Below are 22,946 nucleotides of genomic sequence, written 5' to 3' on the forward strand. Positions count from 1 at the left end.
CTGGGAGACACAGCATGAAGGCAGGGACCTGCACCCCTGACTAAGCTCTGGGCTCTCCCAACCTTGGGCTCTTGGCAGGTGTGGGGGGAGGGGAGATGCACCTGGCTAACTTGGATGAGTTCTTCTCTCGCAGGTGTGGTTGTCAAGCAAGTTCCCCCAATGGGCTTGTACTTTTTATTGGTTTTTATTTTCTACACTGATTAAAATCTCACAATTTTTTACACTCTTGTGGTACAAAGAACCACAAAGCATGTTTCACAATTTATGGAGCTCATTATGTAGCAATATGGACGGCTTTATCCTAGTCCTGAGTTTAAAAAAAAAAAGATTTCTTCCTTCTAAGAGGTTGAGTGGGACAGTATCACTTCGTCTTCCCCACCCCCACCCATCAAGGCTACACTTAACGCTCCTCTGATAAGCATTACCTGTAAGCATCCTTGAAGCCTACTCTGAATGTACCTCCCCAAACTGACCATGACCTTGGGGACTCAAACTCTCTATAATATTCATTCATTCACCGTTTGTCAAGAGCCTACTATGTGCTAGGCATAGTGACCAAGACCGACATGAACACAATGAGGTGAGCAGTGTACAGAATAACAAGAGGACAGGGAGCTCACCTGTCCCCCACCTCACCACACATACCCACCATGGAGGACCTTATGTCCCCCAGAGGACCCAGCTCAGGGCTCTACATATGGCAGGCTTAACAAATGCTCATTATCCCAGAAAGCCACAGCTGGAAGGGGACTCAGATCCAAAAGACTGTATTACAAGAATGAATAATGCCCAGAGACCTTTCCCAAGGTGACACAGCAAGGTTAATCAAAGACCCCGGACTCCAGTTCCCTGCCCTGCTTAGCCTCATAGCTTGCTTACTGACCTCCTTCTTGGGGTGAAGGGACAAGGGTGGCTCCTCGCCCAGCCCTGGATGAAGGGAGACGAGCCTTTTCTCCTGTCCCTTCATGGGCAGGTACCAGGACATGAGTTCTGGAGTCAGCTGCAGCCCTGAACTCAGGAAGAGGGACTGACTGGCCTTCAAGTCAGAAAATCTTGTTCTAGACCCAAGTCGACCTTTAGTGAGGGGCAGTGGGCAAATCACGTCCCTTCTTTCAGTAAAACAGGGTTCTCGATGCTCACTGCCGTGGACCCCACTCACAGCCCAGTGGCTGAGAGCTGGGAGCCAGAGGCAAACAAATGGGGCTCAAACGCAGCTCCATAGACCCTTGGCGGTGAGATGGTAGGCAAGGTCCCTCGCCTCTCTGTGAACTGGGTGGGGGCTGCAGTGAGGATTAAGTAGGACAGACAAAGCCATGGATCCCCTCCCCTTCCACACCCCCAGGGCCTGACTTTATCCACCTTCTCCAGGAGGCCCTGACTACATACTCCAGCCCTGCTGATCAACCCCTCAGGCCAGCTGAAGTACTCTCACACTGCTTGTGTTCAAATCTTAGTTCAGATAAGCCGTGGGAAAATTACTGGACCTCTCTGAGCCTCAGTGTCCCTATCTGTAAAATGGGTTAAGGATGATACCTTCTCTATAGGGTTGTGGGAAGGATTAAATGAGGTAAGCTATCCCCAGTAAAACAGTAAATACTAAGCAACTAAACACAGTAGTTGCCAGCTTTATTATTATTATTACCAAGGTTGGCTCTGATACAGCCACCAATTTTTGCCCCGAGGAGGTATGTGACCACCACAGGTGGGAGTCTGTCTGGGCTGTCTGAGGAACTTGAAAGCAACGTGGCAGTGGGGACAGGGCTGGTGTCATGCCTAGTGAATGAATGAATGTGCTTGCAAAAATTATCCTGGAGCCACAGAAAATCACTCGGTTTGGTAGTTTTGAACTCTTTTAAACAAGCACTTCTCTTCTAAAGCAACCTCACAGAGACTCCGGAGGTTCAAAGTGCTCGGGCGGGTGGAGCTGCACAGGTGGAGGCCTCCGCTTTCATTCACTGGCGCAGGGTCTGATGTCTAAAGCTCAGCAAGGCGCCTGCAGAGTCCGCGGGGACCAAGCCTGCCCCCTCCCCAGATGGCGCGCTGTGTCTCTGCTAACACAGCCCCGTTCCCCTGAGCTTCTCAGGCAGCTGTGCCACTGTGCTTAGGTCAACTAAGGCCCCAGGGACTTTTGCACGAGGCTGCTGCCTGGTGTCACCACCCCCAGTCCTTTGGTGACAGGGTGTGGACAGCCCTTGTAGCCTCTGCCCACCTCGGTGACAGCTCACTCTGCCCATGCAGATGTCCTCCCTCCCAGCTAATCCATGTCAATGGTCCAAGCCCCTTGGGCTTCCATCCATGTCAATGACCAAAGTGCAAGAAAAGTCCCGAGCGGAGGACAGAGGCCCCTGGGGTCTCTGGCTTGCAGGACCCGAGTTGTCGGCCGCTCCCCCATCCCTATTCTCTGCCCCCACGCTGACCCCGGCCACAGTGCTGCTTCTCCAGGAAGTGCTGGGAAGCTTTCTCAAAGGCCTTTCAGAATTCCAGACTCGTGATTTCTCCATTCACCGTTTCAATCCATTCCATGTGATGACGATGATGATAAATTACCAATTTCCGGGCTCCTGCTCTGCCAGGTCGCTCTGCCCGGGGCACTCACGGAACACATCCGGAGCCCGAGCAGAGGGGATGCCTAGGAGGGCCCGATGCCTCATATCAGGAATCCTCGTGAGGACATGTGCTTCAGAAGGATGTTTGGGGTTTTCAAGTGGGGAAACAGAGCCTCAGAGAATTTAAGCTACTTGCTGAGAGTGGCGGAGCTGTTAGGTGGTAGAGCTGGGATTGTAACGAGGAGAGTTGTGGCCCCTGAGCAGGCGGGGCAGGGATCCTCTTACACATGCACACGTGCCCCCCCCACACACACACACAGAGACGTGCGCGCGCGTACACACACACACACGTGTCAAAGGCCAGGACGGAAGTGACTGCTCAGCCCCTCCTCCCCATGCCCCAGGTACCATACTGGGCGGGGGGGAGAGAAGAAAGAAGGGAAGGTGGGCTTCTCCCTGAGTGCAGGGCTGTCACCTGGGGCTCACAGGTGAGGACCTGGTGGCTCAGGGAGGGGAGACTTGCCCAGTCCCATCCTCACGTGTGCATCACTCCCCATCCAGGAGGCAGCATTTGGGCGGCGATGGGTTTGTATTCCAGCAACACCACTTGGGCACCTGGGAGTCACGTGTCACCACTGGTCTCACCTGAGTGTAAAGCACTCAGCACCATGCATGGCACATAGTAGGTGCTCTACCAGCCCCCGACTCCATCATCTATTTTGTCCTGCATCCTCAATTCTGCCTTCATCACCTTCTCCTTTTTAACAAACCGACTCTGGGTCACTGCAGACGGGTGGGTGGGCCTGACCTGCGACAGTGCTCAGGATGAAGGTAGAGCCCCATGGCCCTCCCTCGGCCCCAGACCAGCTTCTCCTTTGTGGCCGTTTCTAAGGCCTGCATCCAAACAGATATCCTTCAAAGAAGGAGGCTCTTGTAACAGGCATGTCTCTCAATTTCTTTCTGAGGCTCTGTGCAAATGCCAAAAGCACACCTAAATAAACAGGAAAGGGAGGGGAAGATCCCATCCAGATATCACCGCCTCTCTCAGCCCCAGGAGAGGAGATCTGCCGGACTCAGAGGCTGGCAGGCAGACCTGACACCTTGGCAGGCTGGTAGGGACACCTCACTCTACCCTGGCAGAGGCTCCAGGAAGGGGCTGGGGGTGGTGAGGAGTCCTATGTTATTCTAAGATAGCAGCGTGAGAGCTGGGAGCGCCCAGAGCCGGCAGCCAGGCCAATGCCCACATGATACAGATAAGACACCCGAGGCCCAGAGGGCAGGGGGACTTTCCCAGAGTCACTGAGCAGGGCAGTGGCAGACCCATGGCAGAACCTAGGTCCCCTTTCTCCTTGCCCAGTGCTCTTTGCAATGCCAGAATGTTTCCAGAACCTCCCAGGCTCCCCATGTTTCCTCTTTCCAGGCCTCAGTCTTCCCATCTGTACTCCGAGGGCCTGGGTTGGGTGATCACCAAGCTCCTTTCCAGTACTGATATTTGATGATTCTCTAAAGCTAGAGCAGCTGCCTTTCACAGCTGGGCTCTCCCACGTTTGGCACTAACAGTACCAGCAATTTCTGTGGCTTTGCTTGAATCCTTCAGATGCACAATTCCTCCTGCCCTCTTCCCCTTTCCTGGGGCTCTACCCTCAGCAAGCTGCCAGGCCTCTCTGGCCTCCTCCCCTGGGAGCTATGCACCACCAAAGAGGGTCCCAGTTGGGGAATAACTCAGTAACGGTGGAATGTCAGACACTGTGACAGGTGAAAGGTGGGAGAAATTTTAAGCCAGGATCAAGTTGGTGCCTTCCCAGTGGCCACCTACTGACAGGCCACCGTAAGCCCACAGAACCCTCACTAAGCCCATGCCGGCGCTCCTTTGCACATAAGACCTCCACACTCCACCTTACCCAGAGAAGGTAGCCAGACTACTCAGATCACACAAAGAGAACCAATTCACTGGCCATGAGGACCGGAAAGGGGCTGGAGCCTGACACTCAAGGATCACTCTTGCATTAAAATATTGCCCGGATAGCTACACCCAAACATGTTCACATGGAGAAGTACCCAGGGAGAGAAACACACCCAGGTTCAAGGACATGGATGGTGCACATGTGGGGGAGGGACATGGCCACAAAGAAATGCATGTATAAACATAACAGGTCTCCCTAGCACCACCAGATACACACACCTAAACACACAGATGCACACTGACCAGCGCACACACAAATACACACATACACAGCCATGAAACGCACAGATAAACATACAAATATATTGAGACAGGCTCACAAATTTACACATATATTCAACTGTCATCAGGTACTCACAGAGCTACGCTGACACCCAGGCCAAACACACCAGCCCACATGCGCTCACGTTCACAGCCATGGCAGGAAGGGAGAGTGGCCGGGTAAGCTCAAAGAGCCACAAGCCCACATCTTGGGCCGGAGGGGAGAAAAGGGCTCCATGTTGCTGCCGCCCCAATTTCGCCTGCTCTGCAGGCAGGGCCTCACTTTGTGCCAATCTCTGAGGACGACCTACTTGCTTCTCTCACACCCTGAAAACTGTCTTCACAGCTCCCTAAATGTGTGGTTTCTGGGTGCCTTGAGGCCTGGCAGGTTGCTCTGCAGGGCCTCACCCCTACCCAGAGCTGGAGACCCCTGCCCCAAACATCTCTCCTTCTGCCCATCACCACACCTGAAACACCACCATTTGACACACCTCTTTAGGTCCTAGGATTACCTTGACGTCTAGGAATCCCTGGGTAAAATGCAAATACCTTTCCTCCCCCTCCCCCAAGAGGCAAGGTAGTAGAGGGTTCCACCACTTAATGACTGTGGGCCTTAGGCCAGTGCCCTAAATGTCCGAGCCTGTTTCCTCTTCTATAGAATGGGGACTATAGTAGCTACCTCACAGACTGTTGTAACGAGTCAGTGAGATCATGCATGGAAAGAACTTAGCCCATTTCCCGGCACACAGTAAAAATATTAGCTACTATCATCATCACCGTCATTGTCATTGTTTTTATTGCTCAGACTTTGCTCGGTCACCAGGGGACAGCCCAACAATTAGCCAGAAGGAAACAGAAGGCAGCAGCTTACAGAAGCAACTTCTAGGACCCAAAGCTCCTGTGATCGAGAAGGGGGCTGGTCAATGGCTCACTCAGGGCGTGTTTCCTGAGCCTCGCCATGTGCTGAGCCCCAAGAAGCGTTAGCTCTCTGCCTTCAGGGGTCCCATGGTCCAGCTGGAGAGGCGGCCCAGGCTGTTCCGAGGCACCTGTGGGAGCCTCCTCGCTGCTTTGGCTGTCCCCAACCCTGTCACCCTGTTCATTCTCTGAGAGCATCCAGAGGGACCCTTGGAAAAACAGATGAGACCCTGCCATGGACCAGCTCCACCCCTGGGCTCCTGGGATGAAGGCCAAGCTCCTTGGTGAGGCCTAAGGCCCCTCATGATCTCCCTCCTGGGCTCCAGCCCCAGTGGCTTCAGCGGCACTTTTGGAACTGCCAGCTCCTCCTGCCACAGGGCCTTGGCCCAGGCTATTGCCACTGCCTAGAACAGAGTCCCCCTTTGCCAGGCGGGCCCTGCACACCCTTCAGTCTCTCTTCAGTCTTCTCCTCAGGGGCCTCCCAGATGCCCTCGGATTGGGCCATATCTCCCTGCAGACCTATCACAGTCGTAGTTGTACATGCATTTGTTTCATGCCTTCCTCCCCTACAGGACTGTGGGGGCCATTGCGGCCTGGGTCCCCAGTGCTGGACACCTGGCAGGCATTCCGTAAATGCTTCCTAAATGAATAAACAAATAAAAAAGAAAAAGGAGAAAGGCAGAGAATGTGCTCTGGGAGGCCTTTTAAGAGATTCCACTTGGGGTCAATCTGGGTGGACTTGCTGGAGGAGGCAGCTTTTGAAGGCATAATAGAAACACTGAAGGTGAGGCAGTAGGTGGGCTTACTGAGATCATGTGGGGCAGGGCAGCCGTATAGGGATATTCCAGGCAGAATCACAGCACAGGCAAAGATTGTAGAGGTAGGACAGCAGCGGGTCTGGCTGACCTGGAGGGCCCCAGAGTGATCACAGGTCCCTCCGACCTCCAAGTTACACACCCGAGCCCAGGCTCATGACATGGGACATACAACCCCCTCCCCAAAGCAGAGGACACCCAGGTCAAGGGGGCCCATTAGAAACCCTGAGAGTCTAGAGGAGGGAGGAGGGGGCCGCAGTTGGGAAGCAGGTGGGGGCCTGAAGGTGGGAGGGGGAAATGAGGACAACAGAGAGACCCTCCTGGTACCTGCCAGTGCCCAGGACTGAGTGGCATCAGTTAACAGAAATCAGACACTCATTCCTAAGGTCTCGAGCAGGGATGTGATAACCCAGAGCAGCCAGGGAGTGACTCACTCCCATAAATCCTCTGGCTGGCCAACGCTTGCCTTAGCCTCATAAGCCCACCCCAGAGGTCAGGATGGACACACACACTTCATCAGCTCTTTAAGCCCTCAGCCAGTCCTGACCTCGGGGCAGGGAGTCCAGCACGAGGGCCACATGTCTGGTGGAAAACCAACTCCATCAGGGAGCCACACCCCTGCAGCAGGCTCTCTACTGTCTCCTTCTGCCTCCTTCCAGGTCCTGTCACTGAGGCCCCGGCACCAGGCCAGTCTTCCCAGGGTGACTCACTGCTTAGCCCCCATCAGAACTGGGTTAGTCCTGTGCTCTGTGCACTCTGTGTGAATGAACGCTCTCAACAGAGGCTGCCTAGCAGAAGTGGCAAGAAAACCATGCGTACACTCAAGAAATCTGGGTTCAAAACCTAGCTCTGCTATTAACAATAATGAGAACTATTCCAATGCGTTAATAAGAGCAAGCCAGATGTATTTATTAAGCTCCGTCTAAGCTTCAGGCACTGTATTAGAGCTTTACATGACTTACCTTGTTTAATTCTCAGAACCCAATGTGCAGATGAGAAAACGGAGGTTCAGAGACATTAAGCTACTTGCACAAGGCCACACAGCCAGGAAGTGGCAGAGCTGGGTTCAACCCAGGTGGTCTGCACCAGAGCCCAAGACCTTCCATAATTCCATTACTGCACTATGAGGCTGTGAGCAAGCACCTTAGCCTCTCTGTGACTCAGTTTCCCCATCCGTACAATGAGAGGATTGGTCTAGATGATCTCTAACTCCCTTTCCAGCTTGGGCATGCCATCCTTCCCCTCCCTGGTGACCCATTTGCCAGTGACAACAAGGGGACCTTCTGGAGACAACAGCTTGCCTGAAGGAAGGGTGCTAATGGTGGGACTTCAGGCCCTGTGCTGGGCCACAGGGAGCTTCTGCTGCGTCAGACTGCGCCACCCTGCTGTCCCAGGCACTTAGCTGGCCGGGGATAGCCCCAGAGCATCAAGGCAGGGAAGAGGAGCTATCCCACTTCTCCCTGGACCAGGAGGCACCAGGGAACACCAGGACCCCAGGGTGCTCCAGCCCCAGAGACCAGTGAACACTAACGGGAGGGAGAGGGGAGAGGTGGGTGGCAGCCCCATAAATCCACCTGAGTGAGCAGTGCTTTTAAAAGCCCTTTTCACTGCAGGATACAAAACGCACCGTTTGGGGAGAGGATTTTATAGGCTATTTCTCCTCCTGGGTTGATTTACCATCTGCAGGCCAGGCTCACCTGGGGGTCCTGCCCCTGAGGGATCATGGGGTGGAGGCAAGGTCAATTTCAAGGCAAGACAGCGGTGGTCTGGGTGACTTGTGCTGACCTCCTCCCACGCGGGTGGCCACTCCGCCTCAGAGGTGCAGTGGGCTCTCAGGAGCAAGGAGGTGGAAACTCACCCCCCTCTCCTCACCCCGCCCTCACTCACTGGATGTATTCACTCCCTGCGTCTCTCACATACCTTCACCCCACAAACCCCTCGGGCGCCTGCGACAGGTGAGGCCCTGCCCCAATGCCTGGGGCTCAGAGAAATCAGAAACAGTCACTGCCCTTGAGAAAGTCACCACGTCCAGTGGACGGTTAAGTCACAGCGTCTATGTTCTGGAGCCTGGGGAGGGGAAGTCTGCAGGAGTCCGTGGCGGAGCACAGGGGAGGTAAGGAGCTCTCGAGGAACGGAAATGGGGAGGAAGTGTGGGCAGAAGGACCAGCCTATACGGATGCTGGGACAGGCCTGGGGGCCTCGATGCCAGCTGGGGAGCTGGATTCCACTCCCTGGCAGCCATCGAAGGCACTGGAGCGGGGCAGTAACAATCATGGCTCATTTTAGATGTTCTTTAAGCAATTCCATGGGAAAAGTTACTCATCCCCATGCAGGGCCTTGTGTCGGAAACAGATGCCATTGCTGCCGCCTCCAAAGAGGGCCTCCTGGCTTTGGAAACAATTCCCACCCAAAGATTCAGATATAATTATGTCTGCGATCCAACCCAAATGCCGCTGGATGTGATAGAGGCAATCACTGCATTTTCATATGGGGGTGGGGTGGGAGCAAAGGCATCTGAGCCCTGCCCCCCACACCCAGTTTCCTGGGTCCCCTAGGGGAGGGGAAGGCCTACAGGGGCCACACAGGGTGGGGTGGGAAGAGGGGAGCAGTTCCCTCCCACCAGGCAGCTTCTGACTTGTGAGGGCCAGGCCAGCTGAAGGCAGGGGCAGAACAAGATGAGGCTGAGTGCCAGCTCTGTCCCCGATTGGCTGTGTGGCCTGGAACAACGCACCTCCCCTCTCAGGCCCTCAGTGTTCTCATCTATAAAATGGAAAGAATAACAACACTGGCCGGCAGAGACTGAGCTGCGTGTTGTGGGCCAGGCTCTGTGAGCCCTTCACTATCTAGGCTCTCGAGCTGAGTGAGCTTCAGCAAGTTCTTCACTCTCCGTCTGCCTTGGTTTTGTCACTTTAAACAAAGTGGGATTTGTGTTATCTGCCTCATGGTATCATGAGATGATACCCAGTGAGGGCTCAGGAGAGGACCTGACCCAGCGGACTGTGTAAAACAGGTTTTATGACTGCCCCACCCCTGCCTCCTTGTGCCCTCATGCAGACAGCAAGGAGCTGGCAGAGCCTGGATTCGAACCCAGGTCAGCCAGACTTCATCAGAGGACAACCGTGATGGAGGGTCTATTGGTCCAGCCTGGTGACCACAGTGCAGAGACAGTGCCAGCCTGCACACTGGCCCCCTCAACCCCCTTCCTCCTGCTGGAAGGCTGCCTCGGCTCCAGATCTTGCCCCCCTCCGTGTCCCTGATGACGGTCCCCTTTCAGAGGTCCCCCAGCTCCCTGGTCAACCCAGCCCAGTCAGCTCAGCCAACAGTGCCAGGCCCAGCTGCCTACAGGCGCTCCTGATTTGAGCTGTTCCCTCTACCCGGCAGTGGGCTCTGCAGCCTGTTTAGCTGGACCCCCATGGCCCCAGGGTCGGGGTGGGGGGCACACAAACCCCTGGGATTTCCACTCTCCTCTGGGAGCTGCCGCCCAGGCAGTCACTTGCTGCCCTCTGCTGCCCCCAACTGGGCAGAAACCGCCCTGCGCGGACACCTCCAACCTCCATCTGTACTCACCACCTGGGAACTTGGTCTCTGGTCTCGTAAGGGACCCCTTCACCCCCTCTAGACCTTCTGGTATCAGAGCCTGGTGTCAGAGCCGAGCCCTAGAAGTTCTGTCAGGGGCAATGTCGTTTGGGGCAGCAGGTGGAGGGGTGCGGTAGGGAGGACCCGAGGCTCTGGGGAAAGGGTGGGGTAGGGTGAGCCCCGCCCACCAGAAAGAGAGGCAGGGCATGAACACTGGCTGAATGCCAGGCACTGAGCCCTCACAGCCGCCCTGTGATCGAGGAACTCCTGTGCCCATTTACAGATGGGAAAAAGAGAGGCTCAGAGTTGGGGACCTTGCCCGAGGGATCCCACAGAGGGGAGCCATGGGGCTAAGATTCAAATCCTGCCCCATCCCAGGTAGACCTATGAGAAGAGCCAGTACTGTATCCCCAGGACCCAGGGAGGTGTGAAGAGAGGGAGAAAGACCCCCAAACAGTATCCCACCTGCCAGTCACAGAGCCTGACATTCCACTGTGACTCAAACTTCCAACTGATAAGGTTCCTTTCGTGCAAGGAACCTATAACACAGGGACCGGGGAGTCAGCTACTGACACCTTAGTGGGGACCAGTTTATTCAACTCCTTGCCGCCCAACAGGCTCGAGTGCAGGGCCTTACAGGGGTATCCTAGAGGTACCTCCAGAGGATACGGGGGCAGAAACGGGTGGTTGAGGGTGCAGAGGCTGTCCTTGCTCCCCCCTCCATCCTCCCACCCAAGCTGCTCGAGCCAAGCTGGCACCTCCCAAAATGAGGCAGGAGATTCCAGGGCTTCTTGAATTGGTTCCTCCCTCCACCCCTGCCCTCACAGACACCTACAAGGACATTCTAAGCTCAGACGTTGAGGGCGGGGACGGGGTCCCGACAACCTGCTTGAGAAAAGCAGTTTGCTTGCTCCCCATCCCTCACCCCCAACCCTGGTCCTGGTCTCTGCCCACTTAAGGGGCTCCCGACTCTCCCAGCCCGGTCAGGTATGCTGCTCTGAAGGACACACTGCACTCCAGGCCTGCGCCGGCCAGCTCCGGCCCACCCTCGCCTCCCTCTCCGGGGACTCCACACTCCTGTTAATTCAGCCTCCGATCCCATTTGCTCTATGTGCTGCCATGGGTCTCCTGTCCCTCATGCTGTTTCCCATCTCCTGGCCTTCGCAGGGGCTGTCCTGGCTGCCTGTCCTTTCCCTTAACCTGCCTGGAAATGACTGTCAAGCCCCAGCTAAACCCGCCGTAGTTTTGCAGGTAGAACCTACGTTTTAATCCTATTTGTGTCAGTGCCCCACACAGGCCCTGAAACACAGCCGGTGCTGATTAAAAATGTACTAAAAGAAAGAAGAAAGGAAGGCAGAGAAGCGAGGGAGGAAAGTAAGTTAGTTCACACCCACAACAGGACTCGTAGACCAGAGCTTGACTTCCATCTCTGCCGCTCACTGGCTGGGGGACCCCGGGCCAGTTCCTTCTCCCTGAGCCTTGCTCTCCTAATCTGTAAAACTAAGCTGATGAAACCACCTTCATGTTTATTAATGGGGCAGGCAGCCCCCCAACCCTACCAAATACCACAGCCTGCCCTCAGTCTCAGGCCTCGGATGCTGGCCTGGTCTCAATTCAGGAGGCGCCAGATAGCCCCTGGCCCCATGCTCCCGCCCTGCAGACCGTTCTGGCCAGCCCTGGCCACCCTGGGCTGTCGGTGACAATGTTCCCATCTCCTACTTTCCTGCTGCGGGAAAGGGGGCCTCTCCCCACAGAAGGCAGACACAGACCAAATGGACGCAGACCAAAATGATAGTAATTTGCCTTTTGGGTTTAAACAGTTTAATAACAATTAGGCTCCATGAAAGGCAGGGGAGGAGGAGGGCTGAGGATACGGGGGCCTGCTCTCCCCACCAACCCTCTCATCTGCAGAACAATGGCCAGACACTGGGTTGGGAGACTCCAGCTCAGGAGGCTCAAGCAAGGGACATCGGCCTCACAGGCAAATTCCTGGTACTACGAGGAGGAAACTGGGGCATCCAATCTGGGGTCCAGCAGGGCACCCAATCTGGGGTCCAGCACTCCTGCCTGCCAGTCTGCCACACTGCGTGGTTGACATCTCTCCACCAGTCTGTGGGCCACAGACATAGATGTGTCCCATGTAAATGTGCATTTGGGATGGGCAGTAGAAGCCTGGAGTGGTAGAGGGAGGCCCAGCAGGTATTCCAGGCAAACCTACCTTCTCTGGGCCTCAGTTTCCCCATCTGTGCAGTGACAGAGCAGGCTCATGTGATCTGGAAGCCTGACCAGCTTTTCTGTCCACCATCCCCATGCCCAACAGGAGTCACCTTAGCCAACAAGGGCTACTAATGGGGGCAGAGAGGCAGACCAGAAGGTGGCAGTGTGCTGATGAGACATCAGGGGCCTCTATGGGTAGTTGGACCCACACATGTCCATTCCCATCAGCCCCATCCTCCCAGGAAGCATGATGGGGGCGGGGAGAAGGACTCAGCTGCAGGGAAATGAGGCAGGAGGGAGCAAGGCATAAGGAGCACAGGACAGCAATGGAGAGACCTGGGCTCAATTCCAGGCCTTGCTCCAGATATGCTGTGTGACCTTGGGAAAGGACCCTGCCCTCTCTGAGCCTCAGTCCCTCCTCTGGAGAAGGAAAGTTTGGAGCAGTTAATTTCCAACAGCCTTTCCACCGTGGTGTTGAGGCGGTCACCCACAGTCCTGCATGTTTGTGGTCATGTACCTGTTTATGTGTATGTGAGAGAGAAAGAAAGACAGCTGAAATGTGGGGAGGGTTTGGGGAAGCCACAGGAGCAGGAAGAGGGGCGAGCAGCTGGGGAAACCTAAGGTCCACATCCCAGAGATCTCCTGCCCACTCCACTCTCACTCATCATTCCCTGACTCCTGTGTCCTGTAGGGGAAAGTCCAAGGCCTTGCCCACTCACTTTTCTGTCTAGGCTCCTCTCCGTCATGTCTTCAACTCATTCAACATCATATCTAATCACACAGGGCCGCTGGCTTGTTCCTATTTTGTTAGATCCCACTCTAACTGGAATACTCTTCTCCCTTTGTTCCTGACAAACTCCTACACATCCCTCAAAGCCCAGCCCCAAAGATCCTCCTCTAGGAATTTTTCCCTACCCTCGCCAGTGAGAGGTAACTGTCTCTTGTTCTGGGTTCTCACAGCACCCCAGGCACACCTCCGTCACAGCTTCAGGACCACCTAGGGTGCACACAATTGAGCATCCAGTAAAAGTGGGTGATTGAAAGGAACTGAGACCCGCTTCTAGAAGCATCTGCAATCAACTGGTACGGAGTTTATCTGCAGCTTCCGCCAGCTCCCTGGGCCTTCCCCTCCTTGACACTTCTCCTTCTCCAACTCGCAAAAAATAGCCCTGAGACCTAATTTCAGCTAAACCTTCAAACACAACTCTTCACTTTCAACTTCCCGAGGAAGAATCAATTGGCTGTCAAGTTTCCCAGAGCCTCTGCCACCTCCCACACCCAGGCCCTGACAGCTCTCCTCAAGGTCGATGGGAGGGGCCGGGGGCAGAGGAAGGAGGGAGGAAGGAGGGAGGAAGCCCACACCAGGGGAGGTTGGGTCTGGGGAGGGCGGCGGGCTGAGGGGACCGGTAACAGTCACCATCTCCTTAACTCCCAAATCAGACTGAATTCCTCGAACATGGGGTGGCAGGTGAGAGGGGGCAGCCTGCTGCTGCTAAGGGTCCCTGGGCTTCAAGAAGAGGGATGGATCCATGCAGAGCCCCTGGACCCAGCCTGACAGTCTGTGCAGATCCAGGCCCCCAGCTCGCTGCCTGCCTGCCTCCCCTACCTCTGACCCTCTCTCGCTTCCAGGATTCCCTGCTGGCTGCAGAGAAGACAGACATGGGTTCGAATCTCAGCCTCGCCATCTCTTTGGAGCCCAAAAGCTGAAGGCCGGAGATGGGCGGGAGGTCCCTTTGGTCGCCTGCTCCCAGCTCCTTCCCCATCCGGCCCTCATCCAGGGGCCCCCACGGCTCTCAGGGTGCACCCACTAGGCCTGCTAGCACCCAGTGGCCCCGGGAAACCACTCCCCCACCCCCCAACTCCACCTGTAGGTAGAAGGAAGTTGTGCCAGGTAGGCAAAAGGTTCCATATCTTGCCTGGGTCACAAAGCTGCCATGAGGCTCAGCCCCAGGTCTGTGGACTTTATGGTTCATTCCCTTAGATACCGCATCAAAGTGTTTAAGCGCCTACTGTATGCTCAAAACTCGAAGTCACTTCCCCCCTTTTACAGAAGGGTAAACTGAGGCTCTCCCAGGGTCCCATGGTCTCCAAGAGGCAGAGGTGGGAGCAGCACTGAGCCCGATGCCCTGTGGGATGACTGCGGTCCCAGGCTGACTCACAAAAGGGGTAAGGGCCACATGTGAGGGTGCAAACAGCCCAGACTCAGAAGCCCTCCCAGCTGAGTGGCGACCTGGTCAAGTCTGGCCCCTCCTGGGCCTCAGTCTGCGTGAAGGAGGTGGATAGAGTGAGTCCTACAGACCCCGACGTGGATTCTCCATTAAACTACATCATTGCCAAGGGGCACCGCTGTGAGAGGTGGTGACATCTCGTCACCCTGGTTTGAAATGGCGGCAAAGACGACAGTTATTCAGGTACATCCTGTGACATCTCCCCTGCCTCCTCCAGGCAAAACCATGTTCCCTGGGTTCCTTCAGGGGGCTACACAGAGCAGCAGTCAGCGAGCGCAAGAGGATCTGGCTTGTGGGAGCACACGGGGGCAAGTGCAAGTTCAGGCTGCAGGGGAGAGGGTGTGCTTCTGGTCCTGCCCAGGGTCCGCATCAAGCCTGTCCCTAAGGCCCAGGTCAGGGGCACCTCTGACCTTCCCCCAAGCACCCGGTCCTCTGCCCTCCACCCCAACCCTCCCCAGATCTTTACTGTCCTGGTGCCAAAAGAGGAAATGCAATTCGGATGATAATGCTGGATTTCATGGGGTAAGCATCTACCATGGGTCAGACCTGGGCTGGTGCGCACACACAAAGGTTCACCAAGTCCTTCAAGGAAGGTCAGTCATTCCCTGCCCTTTACTGATGAGTACACATGGCTCAGACAGGTTGAGTGACTAACGAGGTCACACAGGTCATGCAAGAGCCAGGATTTGAACCCAGATCCCCACCTCTGAGCTCCCTAGTCCCCCCCAGCTCTGAGCACCAGCCCAGGATGGAAACTCGACTCATGCCCCTTTCCTTAACTGCTGCACACAGAAAAGTACAAGGTGCCGAGCAAAAGGACACAAAAAATAAATGTCCAGCCATTGTAGTATCCATGCCAGGCTCTGTCACTCAAGAGCTGTGTGACACCAGGCAAACAACTTCACCTCTCTGAGCCTCAGTTCCCTCATCTGTGACTGGTAGACACTAATGGTACCTCCCTCGGGGTTGCTGTGAGAAGTGGGTAAAATGACGGCTGAACACACTTTCCATCCCGCAGACCCTAATCTCACGGGACAGTGAGTCGGGGGCCTCGTGGCTCAGAAGGCTGGCTCTGGCTCTGGCTCTGAGCCACAGGTGGTTTCCATACCAGGAAACATAGTGAAGACGACACTACAGAAAAAAAGCCAAGCCTAGCTGGCAATTAAAGAACTGCAAATTATAGCAACCTCGAGGTGTGATGATACACCTATTAGAGCAGCAAAAGAAAGGGAAGCGGGTAAAAAGTGATGCTGAGGGGGTTCTGGGAGGGAATGGGGGAAGGGTCCCCCTCCTCTGGTTCCAGTCAAGCCAGAGGGGTGCAGCACGCTCCTGCGCTAGGGTCAGGGAGACCTGAGTCCAAATCTTGGCTCCACCATTATGAGCACTTGGAGCTCGGGTGAGGGACTTCACCTCTCTGGGCCTCAGTTTTCTCATCTGTAAAATGGGGTGATAAAAGTATCAGCTTCAGGGTTGTCTCAAGGTTTAAAAGAGATCGAATAGGTAAGACCGTGAACATAGTACAGGGGGCTACGTTATGATTAGTCAGCGTTCCCTAAGGCATCCTGAAGGCTCAGCCCTGGTGCCTGTGGCCCTGGGGGTCCAGGAAGGGCAGGACTTGGCCTCTGCGCCAGCTGATTCGATCAGGGTCTCTCAGGTGCCAGCCTCCTGATCCTCCCCACAGCTGGAGACCATCTCCCAAGGGCCCTTGTCTCACCCAGGGAGGTGACCAGGAATCCTTCCTCAGCACAGGTGTCCTTCTCCTCCTCACTGCCTGGAGGCTGATCTGACCCAGAGCCTAGGGCTCAGAACTACCTCTTTTTTGAGCTTGTTAAAAATGCAGATATCCAGGCTCTGCCCCTGGCCCACTGCACCGAAATCTTGAGGGGGCTCAAGGATCTATTTTGAGAGCATTTTTATGACACACAGAAAGCAGGAGAATCAGTGGCCCTGGGGAAAGCTCCATCCCCTTAGCTGAGGACTTACCATTTTAATCATTTTTAAGTGTACAACTCAGTGGTATTATGTACATTTACAAAGTTGTGCAACTATCAGAGGCGCCACCTGACCCGGACCTGACCCATCTTCCCAGCCTCACCTCCTACCCTGACCTCCAGACCCCTCATCTCCAGTCCCACCAAGCATTTCACCATTCCACAAACACATCAATTTCTAGTGTGCTTCCATGCCTACCTCCATGTTTTTGCAACTGCTGTTCCCCCTACCTGGAACTCCCTCTCTCACTGTCGCTGCCTGCCCAATTCCTAAGGAACCCTTCAAGACCCAGCTCAAAGGTGTTCCCAGGGAACACCTTTCCCAGCCCACTCTCACCTCACCTGGAACCCCCATAGCACACTGTATAGCAACAGCCAGGCCTGTGCCCTCTCTGTTCCCTCCATCAAAACCTTCTTTCCCCTGATCCCCAGAGGGCTAGCTCCTCATCCCTTGGACTTCAGCTCAACTATCACTTCCCAACCACACCACCTCAAGGAAGCTCTCCTGGTTTTCCCTATCAGTCTACTTTTCTCCTTCACAGCATATAGCTCCAACACAAGAATGTCAGCCCATAAGGTCAAGGGCTTTATCCACCTGGTACTCTCTTGGCCAGCTCCTCCCACTCAGCCCCAGTGCAAAGAATGGTACCTGGCACACAGCAGGCACGCCATAAAAAATGGTTGAATGAATGAATGGATGAACAAATGATCAAACAGCCACCTCCCCTACAGACTGTGAGCTCCCAGGGGAAGAGAACATGTCCACTTCTCCAGCAGCTGGCAGAGCATGGACAGAGGGGCACATGGTAACATGTGAATGGGGGCAATAAAGGGACGTAAAACTGCAGGTGCGTGGAAGGATGGTGGGGACACAGGGGGACACGGAGAGTCAGATATTAAGGTTCACTGGATTCTGTTTCCATTAAGTCATTTAGGTTTGAAATAAAAGAATGTGTACTGGTGGGACTACTAATAATCAGTAGCTAACATATATATACTGTCCTTTGTTGATTCTAAGACATCATCAGTTGTAAGATACAGCATTATTTTATGTGCCACCAAGAAAGAAAAAACACAGCAATTAAATTATGACACACCACGGGCTGTAACATGAGAGATATTAAAATGTGGAAACAAAAAGGGTGCATTCTAAGGAAGCGTGGTGTGTGTGTGCATGCATGACGGTGCGTTTATCCGACCTAACACTAGCCCCTTTCTTCCCCGGCCAGCTCAGCTCTGGGCCCCACGGCCTGCAGAGCTGTCTGTCCTCCGTCTGGCCCCTCCCTCGCAACAAGGGGCCCCCACGTGGCCCCCCGGGATGGGGCTGAGCCACAGAGAGGGGAGCAGCTGAGCGATCGGATACCTAGAACAAGGGAGGCTGGATGTTCTCCCGGTCCGTGAGGCTCCAGGAAGGGGGGCCGCGGGGTCGCAGAGCAGCACCCCAGGCCAGGTGGCGATGGTGACGCAGAGATAGTTACCGTGACCCGGAACGGCGTAGCGGCTGAAGGCTCCATGCTGGGGCTCTTCTCTGAGAGGCTGCCCGGCAGGCTGCGCCGGGAGCCCGGCCTTTCTTGGGGCGACTCTGTCAACAGAGGGAGAGAGAGGGTGAGCGTGGACAGTCTAGGCCACCCAGTCAGGCCCTCCTGTCATTCCCGTCCAGGCCGGGACAACACACAACTGGTCCCCATAAAATGGTCCAACCATTGTGGATAACAGATAGCGGTTCCGCAAAAAGTTAAAGACAGAGTGGCCACATGACCCAGCAATTCCACTCCTATACCCCAAAGAACTGAAAACAGGGACACAGAGAAATACTTGTATGCAAATGTCAACATTATTCAAAATAGCCAAAAAGGTAGAAGCAACCCAAGTGTCCATCAACAGATGAATGGATAAACACAGTGTGGTAGCTCCATACAATGGAAGGTAATTCCATCATTAAAAGAATGAAAGTTCTGATACATGCTGCGATCTGGATGAACCTTGAAAACATGCTGAGTGACATAAGCCAGACACAAAAGGACAAATATTGTATAATTCCACTTGTACAAAATACCCAGAATAGGCAAATTCATAGAGACAGAAAGGTTACCAGGGGCTGGGGACAGGGGGGGCTTGGGGAGTTATTGCTTAATTGTACAGGGTTTCTATTTGGAGTGATGGGAAAGATTTAGAAATGGACAGTGGCGATAGTTGCACAACTTTGTAAATGTACATAATACCGCTGAGTTGTACACTTTAAAATGATTAAAATGGTAAACTTCATGTATATATTTCATATATATTTACCACAACTTCTCTTTAAAAAAGGTCTCCTAAAACCCGCACTTCAAGGTGCACATCTTGTGATGTGTGATAATGAGCTCCCTGTTACTGGAGGTATACAAGCAGTCCCTTCAAACACGAGACTCTATGATTTCTAGCTTCCAATTGGAACTGTCTCTTCCTCAGGCTTTAAACTTGAGAATAGTGCAAGGGCCGGGCAGGTAACGGAGTAAAGGGTAGCAGCGGCCAGCTGCTCAGCTCCAGCTGATTATTTCAGCATAGCAATGCGGGGCTCAGTGCAGCCAAAGCTTCCCACGGTTCAGGAGGACCTGGAAATCTGGGGGGCGGGGGTTAATATGAAATATTCTGATTTTTAAATGGCGACAGCTCAGGACGGCCTGAGCACGCCCATTTAGACAGCTAGGTCAGTCCACCTGGTCGCTTTCGCCCCTGGTTCCCCGACACCGGGCTTGGCACTGGCTGCCTCTTTTCTAGTGCTTGGGCTGTGGCCCCCACAGAAGCCCCCCCTTCCTGCTCCTCCCAGCCTGACCCATCCAGCAGGCCCTGGAGGAAACCCTTGGTAACCTCCTCCGCCCCCAGCTCTCAGCCCCCTTAGGGCTCCTGTAGCAAGAGCCAGGCCAGGGTAGCCTACCTACGCTCTCATTTTGCATGCACAGTGTGTGTGCGCGTGTGTGTGTGTGTCCTCTGCTTGACGGTGGAACTCCTAATGCCCACGCCTAAGCCGGCTGCATCTCCACATCCCCAGCGCCCTGCACGGAGGCTGGTGTGTGGGGGTTGCTTGGGAAAGACCTGTTGACTCAGAAGGAAGAAAAAGGACGGAAAAAAGGACGGGGTGGAGATTTCCCTGGTACCCGCGAACACACCCGGGTGCAGAGTCAGAGGCGCACGCCCAGAAAACACACACACGTGTTCGCATCCATGTAGACACTCCAATGCGTACCAGCTTGGATCCATCCCCAGATACACGTGCACGAGTGGATGTGTGGACATGTGCACACACATAGGACAGACAACGAGGAGCAGGCTTTCCCAGAAGGCAGATTGGGCTATCGGGGGGCCGTGCTACACTTTCCGGTCCATTCTCTCCATGCAGCCGGCTTGCACAGGGGTCCTCAGAAGTGTGGAAGGACAGAGCTGAGCCCCTCATCCCACTAGGGCAGGCCAGTGCTGAGCCCTGGCTGGTGGGCAAGCAGGCAAAGCCACTTTGGGACTGGAGGAAGTGGGCCACCCGCGGGGATGGGTTCAGGCCCAGCTGCCCACCAGGCAGCCCTGGGGCCACCTCTTCTAGAAAAGCTTCCTCTTCAGCCCAGTGACTGCCATGTCTTAGGGCCTCTCTGCTTCCCTCGTGGTGCTTCCTACTTAGAACCTTCCTCACTCCGCTCCCCCTCTACGGTGTCTGCTAGTCACACACTAGGGGAGACCCACTCTTTTTGGAGATTTCCCCAGGAAATCTCTTCCTGCGCCCCCCAGTCTGCCTTCATCTCCCCCCCACCCCCAGTACCCCCTGTCACCTCCACCTGGGGTTCCTCCATAACTAACCACTGTGTCCCACCCATGTGTGCGGCACTGCCCTCAGCCTCCAGAAGCCTCTCAGGAACTACCCCCTCTCCCTGACACACACACACACCTGGCCACAGCTTCACTGCCCCTTGCTGGGCAGGTGTGCCCTCACACCTCTAGGCAAGAGACACACAGAGGCACCTGGCAGGACACAAGGAGCCCAGCGAGGCTGCTTCTTCTCTAAGATCAAGACTGATGTTCCCACAGCCTGTACAGATCACGGCCATTGCCTGCTGGGTCTGAGCAGGAGGTGCTCAGGGGTTCCGTGGTCCAACCACCATTTTATAGTTGAGGAAGCTGAGACTAGAGGAAAGGAACTTATCCACTAGCTCCTAACCCAGTAGATAGATAGCAAAGACCAAGACCCTCGTGGGTGGTCCCAAAGTAGCCGTAAACTTCAATTCAGACGCCCTGGGGAGTATCTCTAACCACTTCCAGTTTGGCACTGCACAATTCAAATTGATTTTTGCTCAAATAAACTCAAAATTAAAAAAAAAAAACACAAAGCCCAGGCTACACCCCATCTGCATCAGAAGGTAGAAACCCAGCAAGGGGGCTGCAGGGCAGGATGGGGTAGGAGTCCACTCTTCCTCCTGCACGCCAGAGGAAGAGGAATCCAGGCACCTTTCCGGACAGCTTCCGCTTAGCCCCAGTTCCATTCTCCCTCCTGCTCCAGGGAGCCGACCCGTGTAGGCCACCAACCCAGCTTCTGGGCCCTCCGGCTTCCATGGGGTTTGGCCAACGGGGAGCCCTGGCAGGAGATCAGGGGAGGGAGGAGAGTCGCCTGGGTCAGCTGCCTCTCTCCACCAAAGCTCCCGACTACCATCAGGTCTCCTGGGTTCTCGCCTCCCAGCATCCACGCTCCCCTCCCCTCCTGCCAGCCTCAGTGGACCAGCCCCAGCTGCCAGTAGCTCTGGGGTTCTGCACTCCTCTTCACGGTTCCCCACACCCGCCCACACCTCAAATCATCCTCGTGTAAGTGCCATCTGCTTCCTGCTGGACCCCCATGGATCCACCAGGCGGAATCTTGGCTGCCTGAGAAACAGGCCCCACTCACGGAGCTGGCGGGACCCCCTTTACATATGGATGGGAAGCTGTGACATGCCTGGGGATCACGCTGAACCACAGGGGCAGAGTCTGGGCCGGGTCAGGCTCTCTTCTGACCCTACACCCCAAACAGCTCCCCCCAGAAGCCAGCAGCCAACACAAGCTCCAAACACAAAGTTAGTAATAATAACCACATGGATCGCTGGGGTACGGACCAGTGTTTCTCTACCTTTTATTCATTCCCCCTAAGGAGTCTTTTTCATTTCCTAGTTTCCCCTCAACAAAATTCTAAAACCATAGATATACAGTAAGTATCTTTTTGTCCTATATGTATATTAGGCTTTATACAGAAAAAGAGTGAGACTTTTTCACCTTCCCTTCCTAGAATCAATTTTTTTGTCCACTTAGGGGCAATACTCCCCCCATTGAGACACATTCAAATATCATCCCCACCTCACAACTTAGACAGCTGTGGGGAGCTCCATTTTCCAGATGAGTAAATTGAGGTCCTAAGAGGGAAAAGTGACTTCCTCTAAAGTTCCCCCAGGTTAAGAAGCAAGAGTATATGCTGAAACTGTTCCCCCCAAACCCACACTTGGAGGGGCTCAGAGAAGGCCGAGGATGCCTGGAGCATGGGGGAGGGGGAGGAGCACCAGGCTGGGACCAGGAGACTCGATTTAACCTTGACTCTGCTGTGTGACTCCAGGCCAGCCCCTTTCCATCCCCGGGCTCATGACTTATCATCAATCCAGTGAGTCAGGGAGTCGGAGCAGTGACTGTCTCTATTCCCCACCACCTAAAAAAAAAGGAATGGAAAAGAACCCCGCTCTTTATTTTACAAAGGCAAAGAAGGCGGAAAGCTGACCCCCTGAGTTCTATCTCTGCCTCTAAAAACACAGCTGCCTTTGGCCTTTGACTTAGTAGCAAGTCTTTTCTAATTTGAGGAAGCAGACACTGGGATGCTTGGGCTCATGCCCCGCACCAAGCTCTAAGCAACACAACTGGTACTAGCAGGACCCCAGAGAAGTTGAGTGAGTTTGCTAACATCTTGCAGGATGAAGGTGGCATCCCCAGGGACAGACCCCAGGAAGGGTGAACCAGCCGACCTCCGAGTCTCCTCCAGACCTCGGAGCACTGGTTCAGGCATCTTCCCTCGGCTCAGACTCACTGTGTGACCTCCACATGACCTCTCGGGCTTCCAGTCTACAAAATTAGGTCACAGGACCAGCTGATCCTGCATCCCCTTTACAGTAGGAGGTCAAGAGTCTCTGTTTCACCAGGCAGACCAGGCTGCCTTCCTATTCTTGGAAGCCATAGTCGGAGAAACGCATTTTAACCTTCATGTGTTTGCAAAAAAAATAAATAAAATTGGTTTCATTCAAATGCTGCTGGCTTGGTTGCCATGGATACCTCCTAATCATGAAGGATGACTGTTACTTGTTCCCATGGAAACACGGAGGCCTGAGGAACATCCTGTAATTTCAGACAAGACACCAAATTTCAGTTGTCGGGTTGCACCGCCCAGATCTTACTGCTTAAAA

At 54.5% G+C, this 22,946-nt stretch overlaps 1 protein-coding gene across 8 annotated transcripts in view; it reads right to left on the reverse strand.

The window, feature by feature from the left end:
- DAB2IP (DAB2 interacting protein) overlaps window positions 1-22,946 on the reverse strand; it is a 194,246-nt gene that overhangs the window by 85,631 nt on the left and 85,669 nt on the right. For all 8 annotated transcript variants that reach the window (XM_068552325.1, XM_068552327.1, XM_068552326.1 and 5 more), the window contains exon 2: window positions 17,991-18,094. In XM_068552325.1, coding sequence (XP_068408426.1) covers window positions 17,991-18,094 — 104 coding nt within the window. The remainder of the gene's footprint in view (window positions 1-17,990; window positions 18,095-22,946) is intronic.

The sequence above is a fragment of the Eschrichtius robustus genome, chromosome 10 (assembly GCF_028021215.1).
Source record: "Eschrichtius robustus isolate mEscRob2 chromosome 10, mEscRob2.pri, whole genome shotgun sequence".
Taxonomy (NCBI): Eukaryota; Metazoa; Chordata; class Mammalia; order Artiodactyla; family Eschrichtiidae; genus Eschrichtius; species Eschrichtius robustus.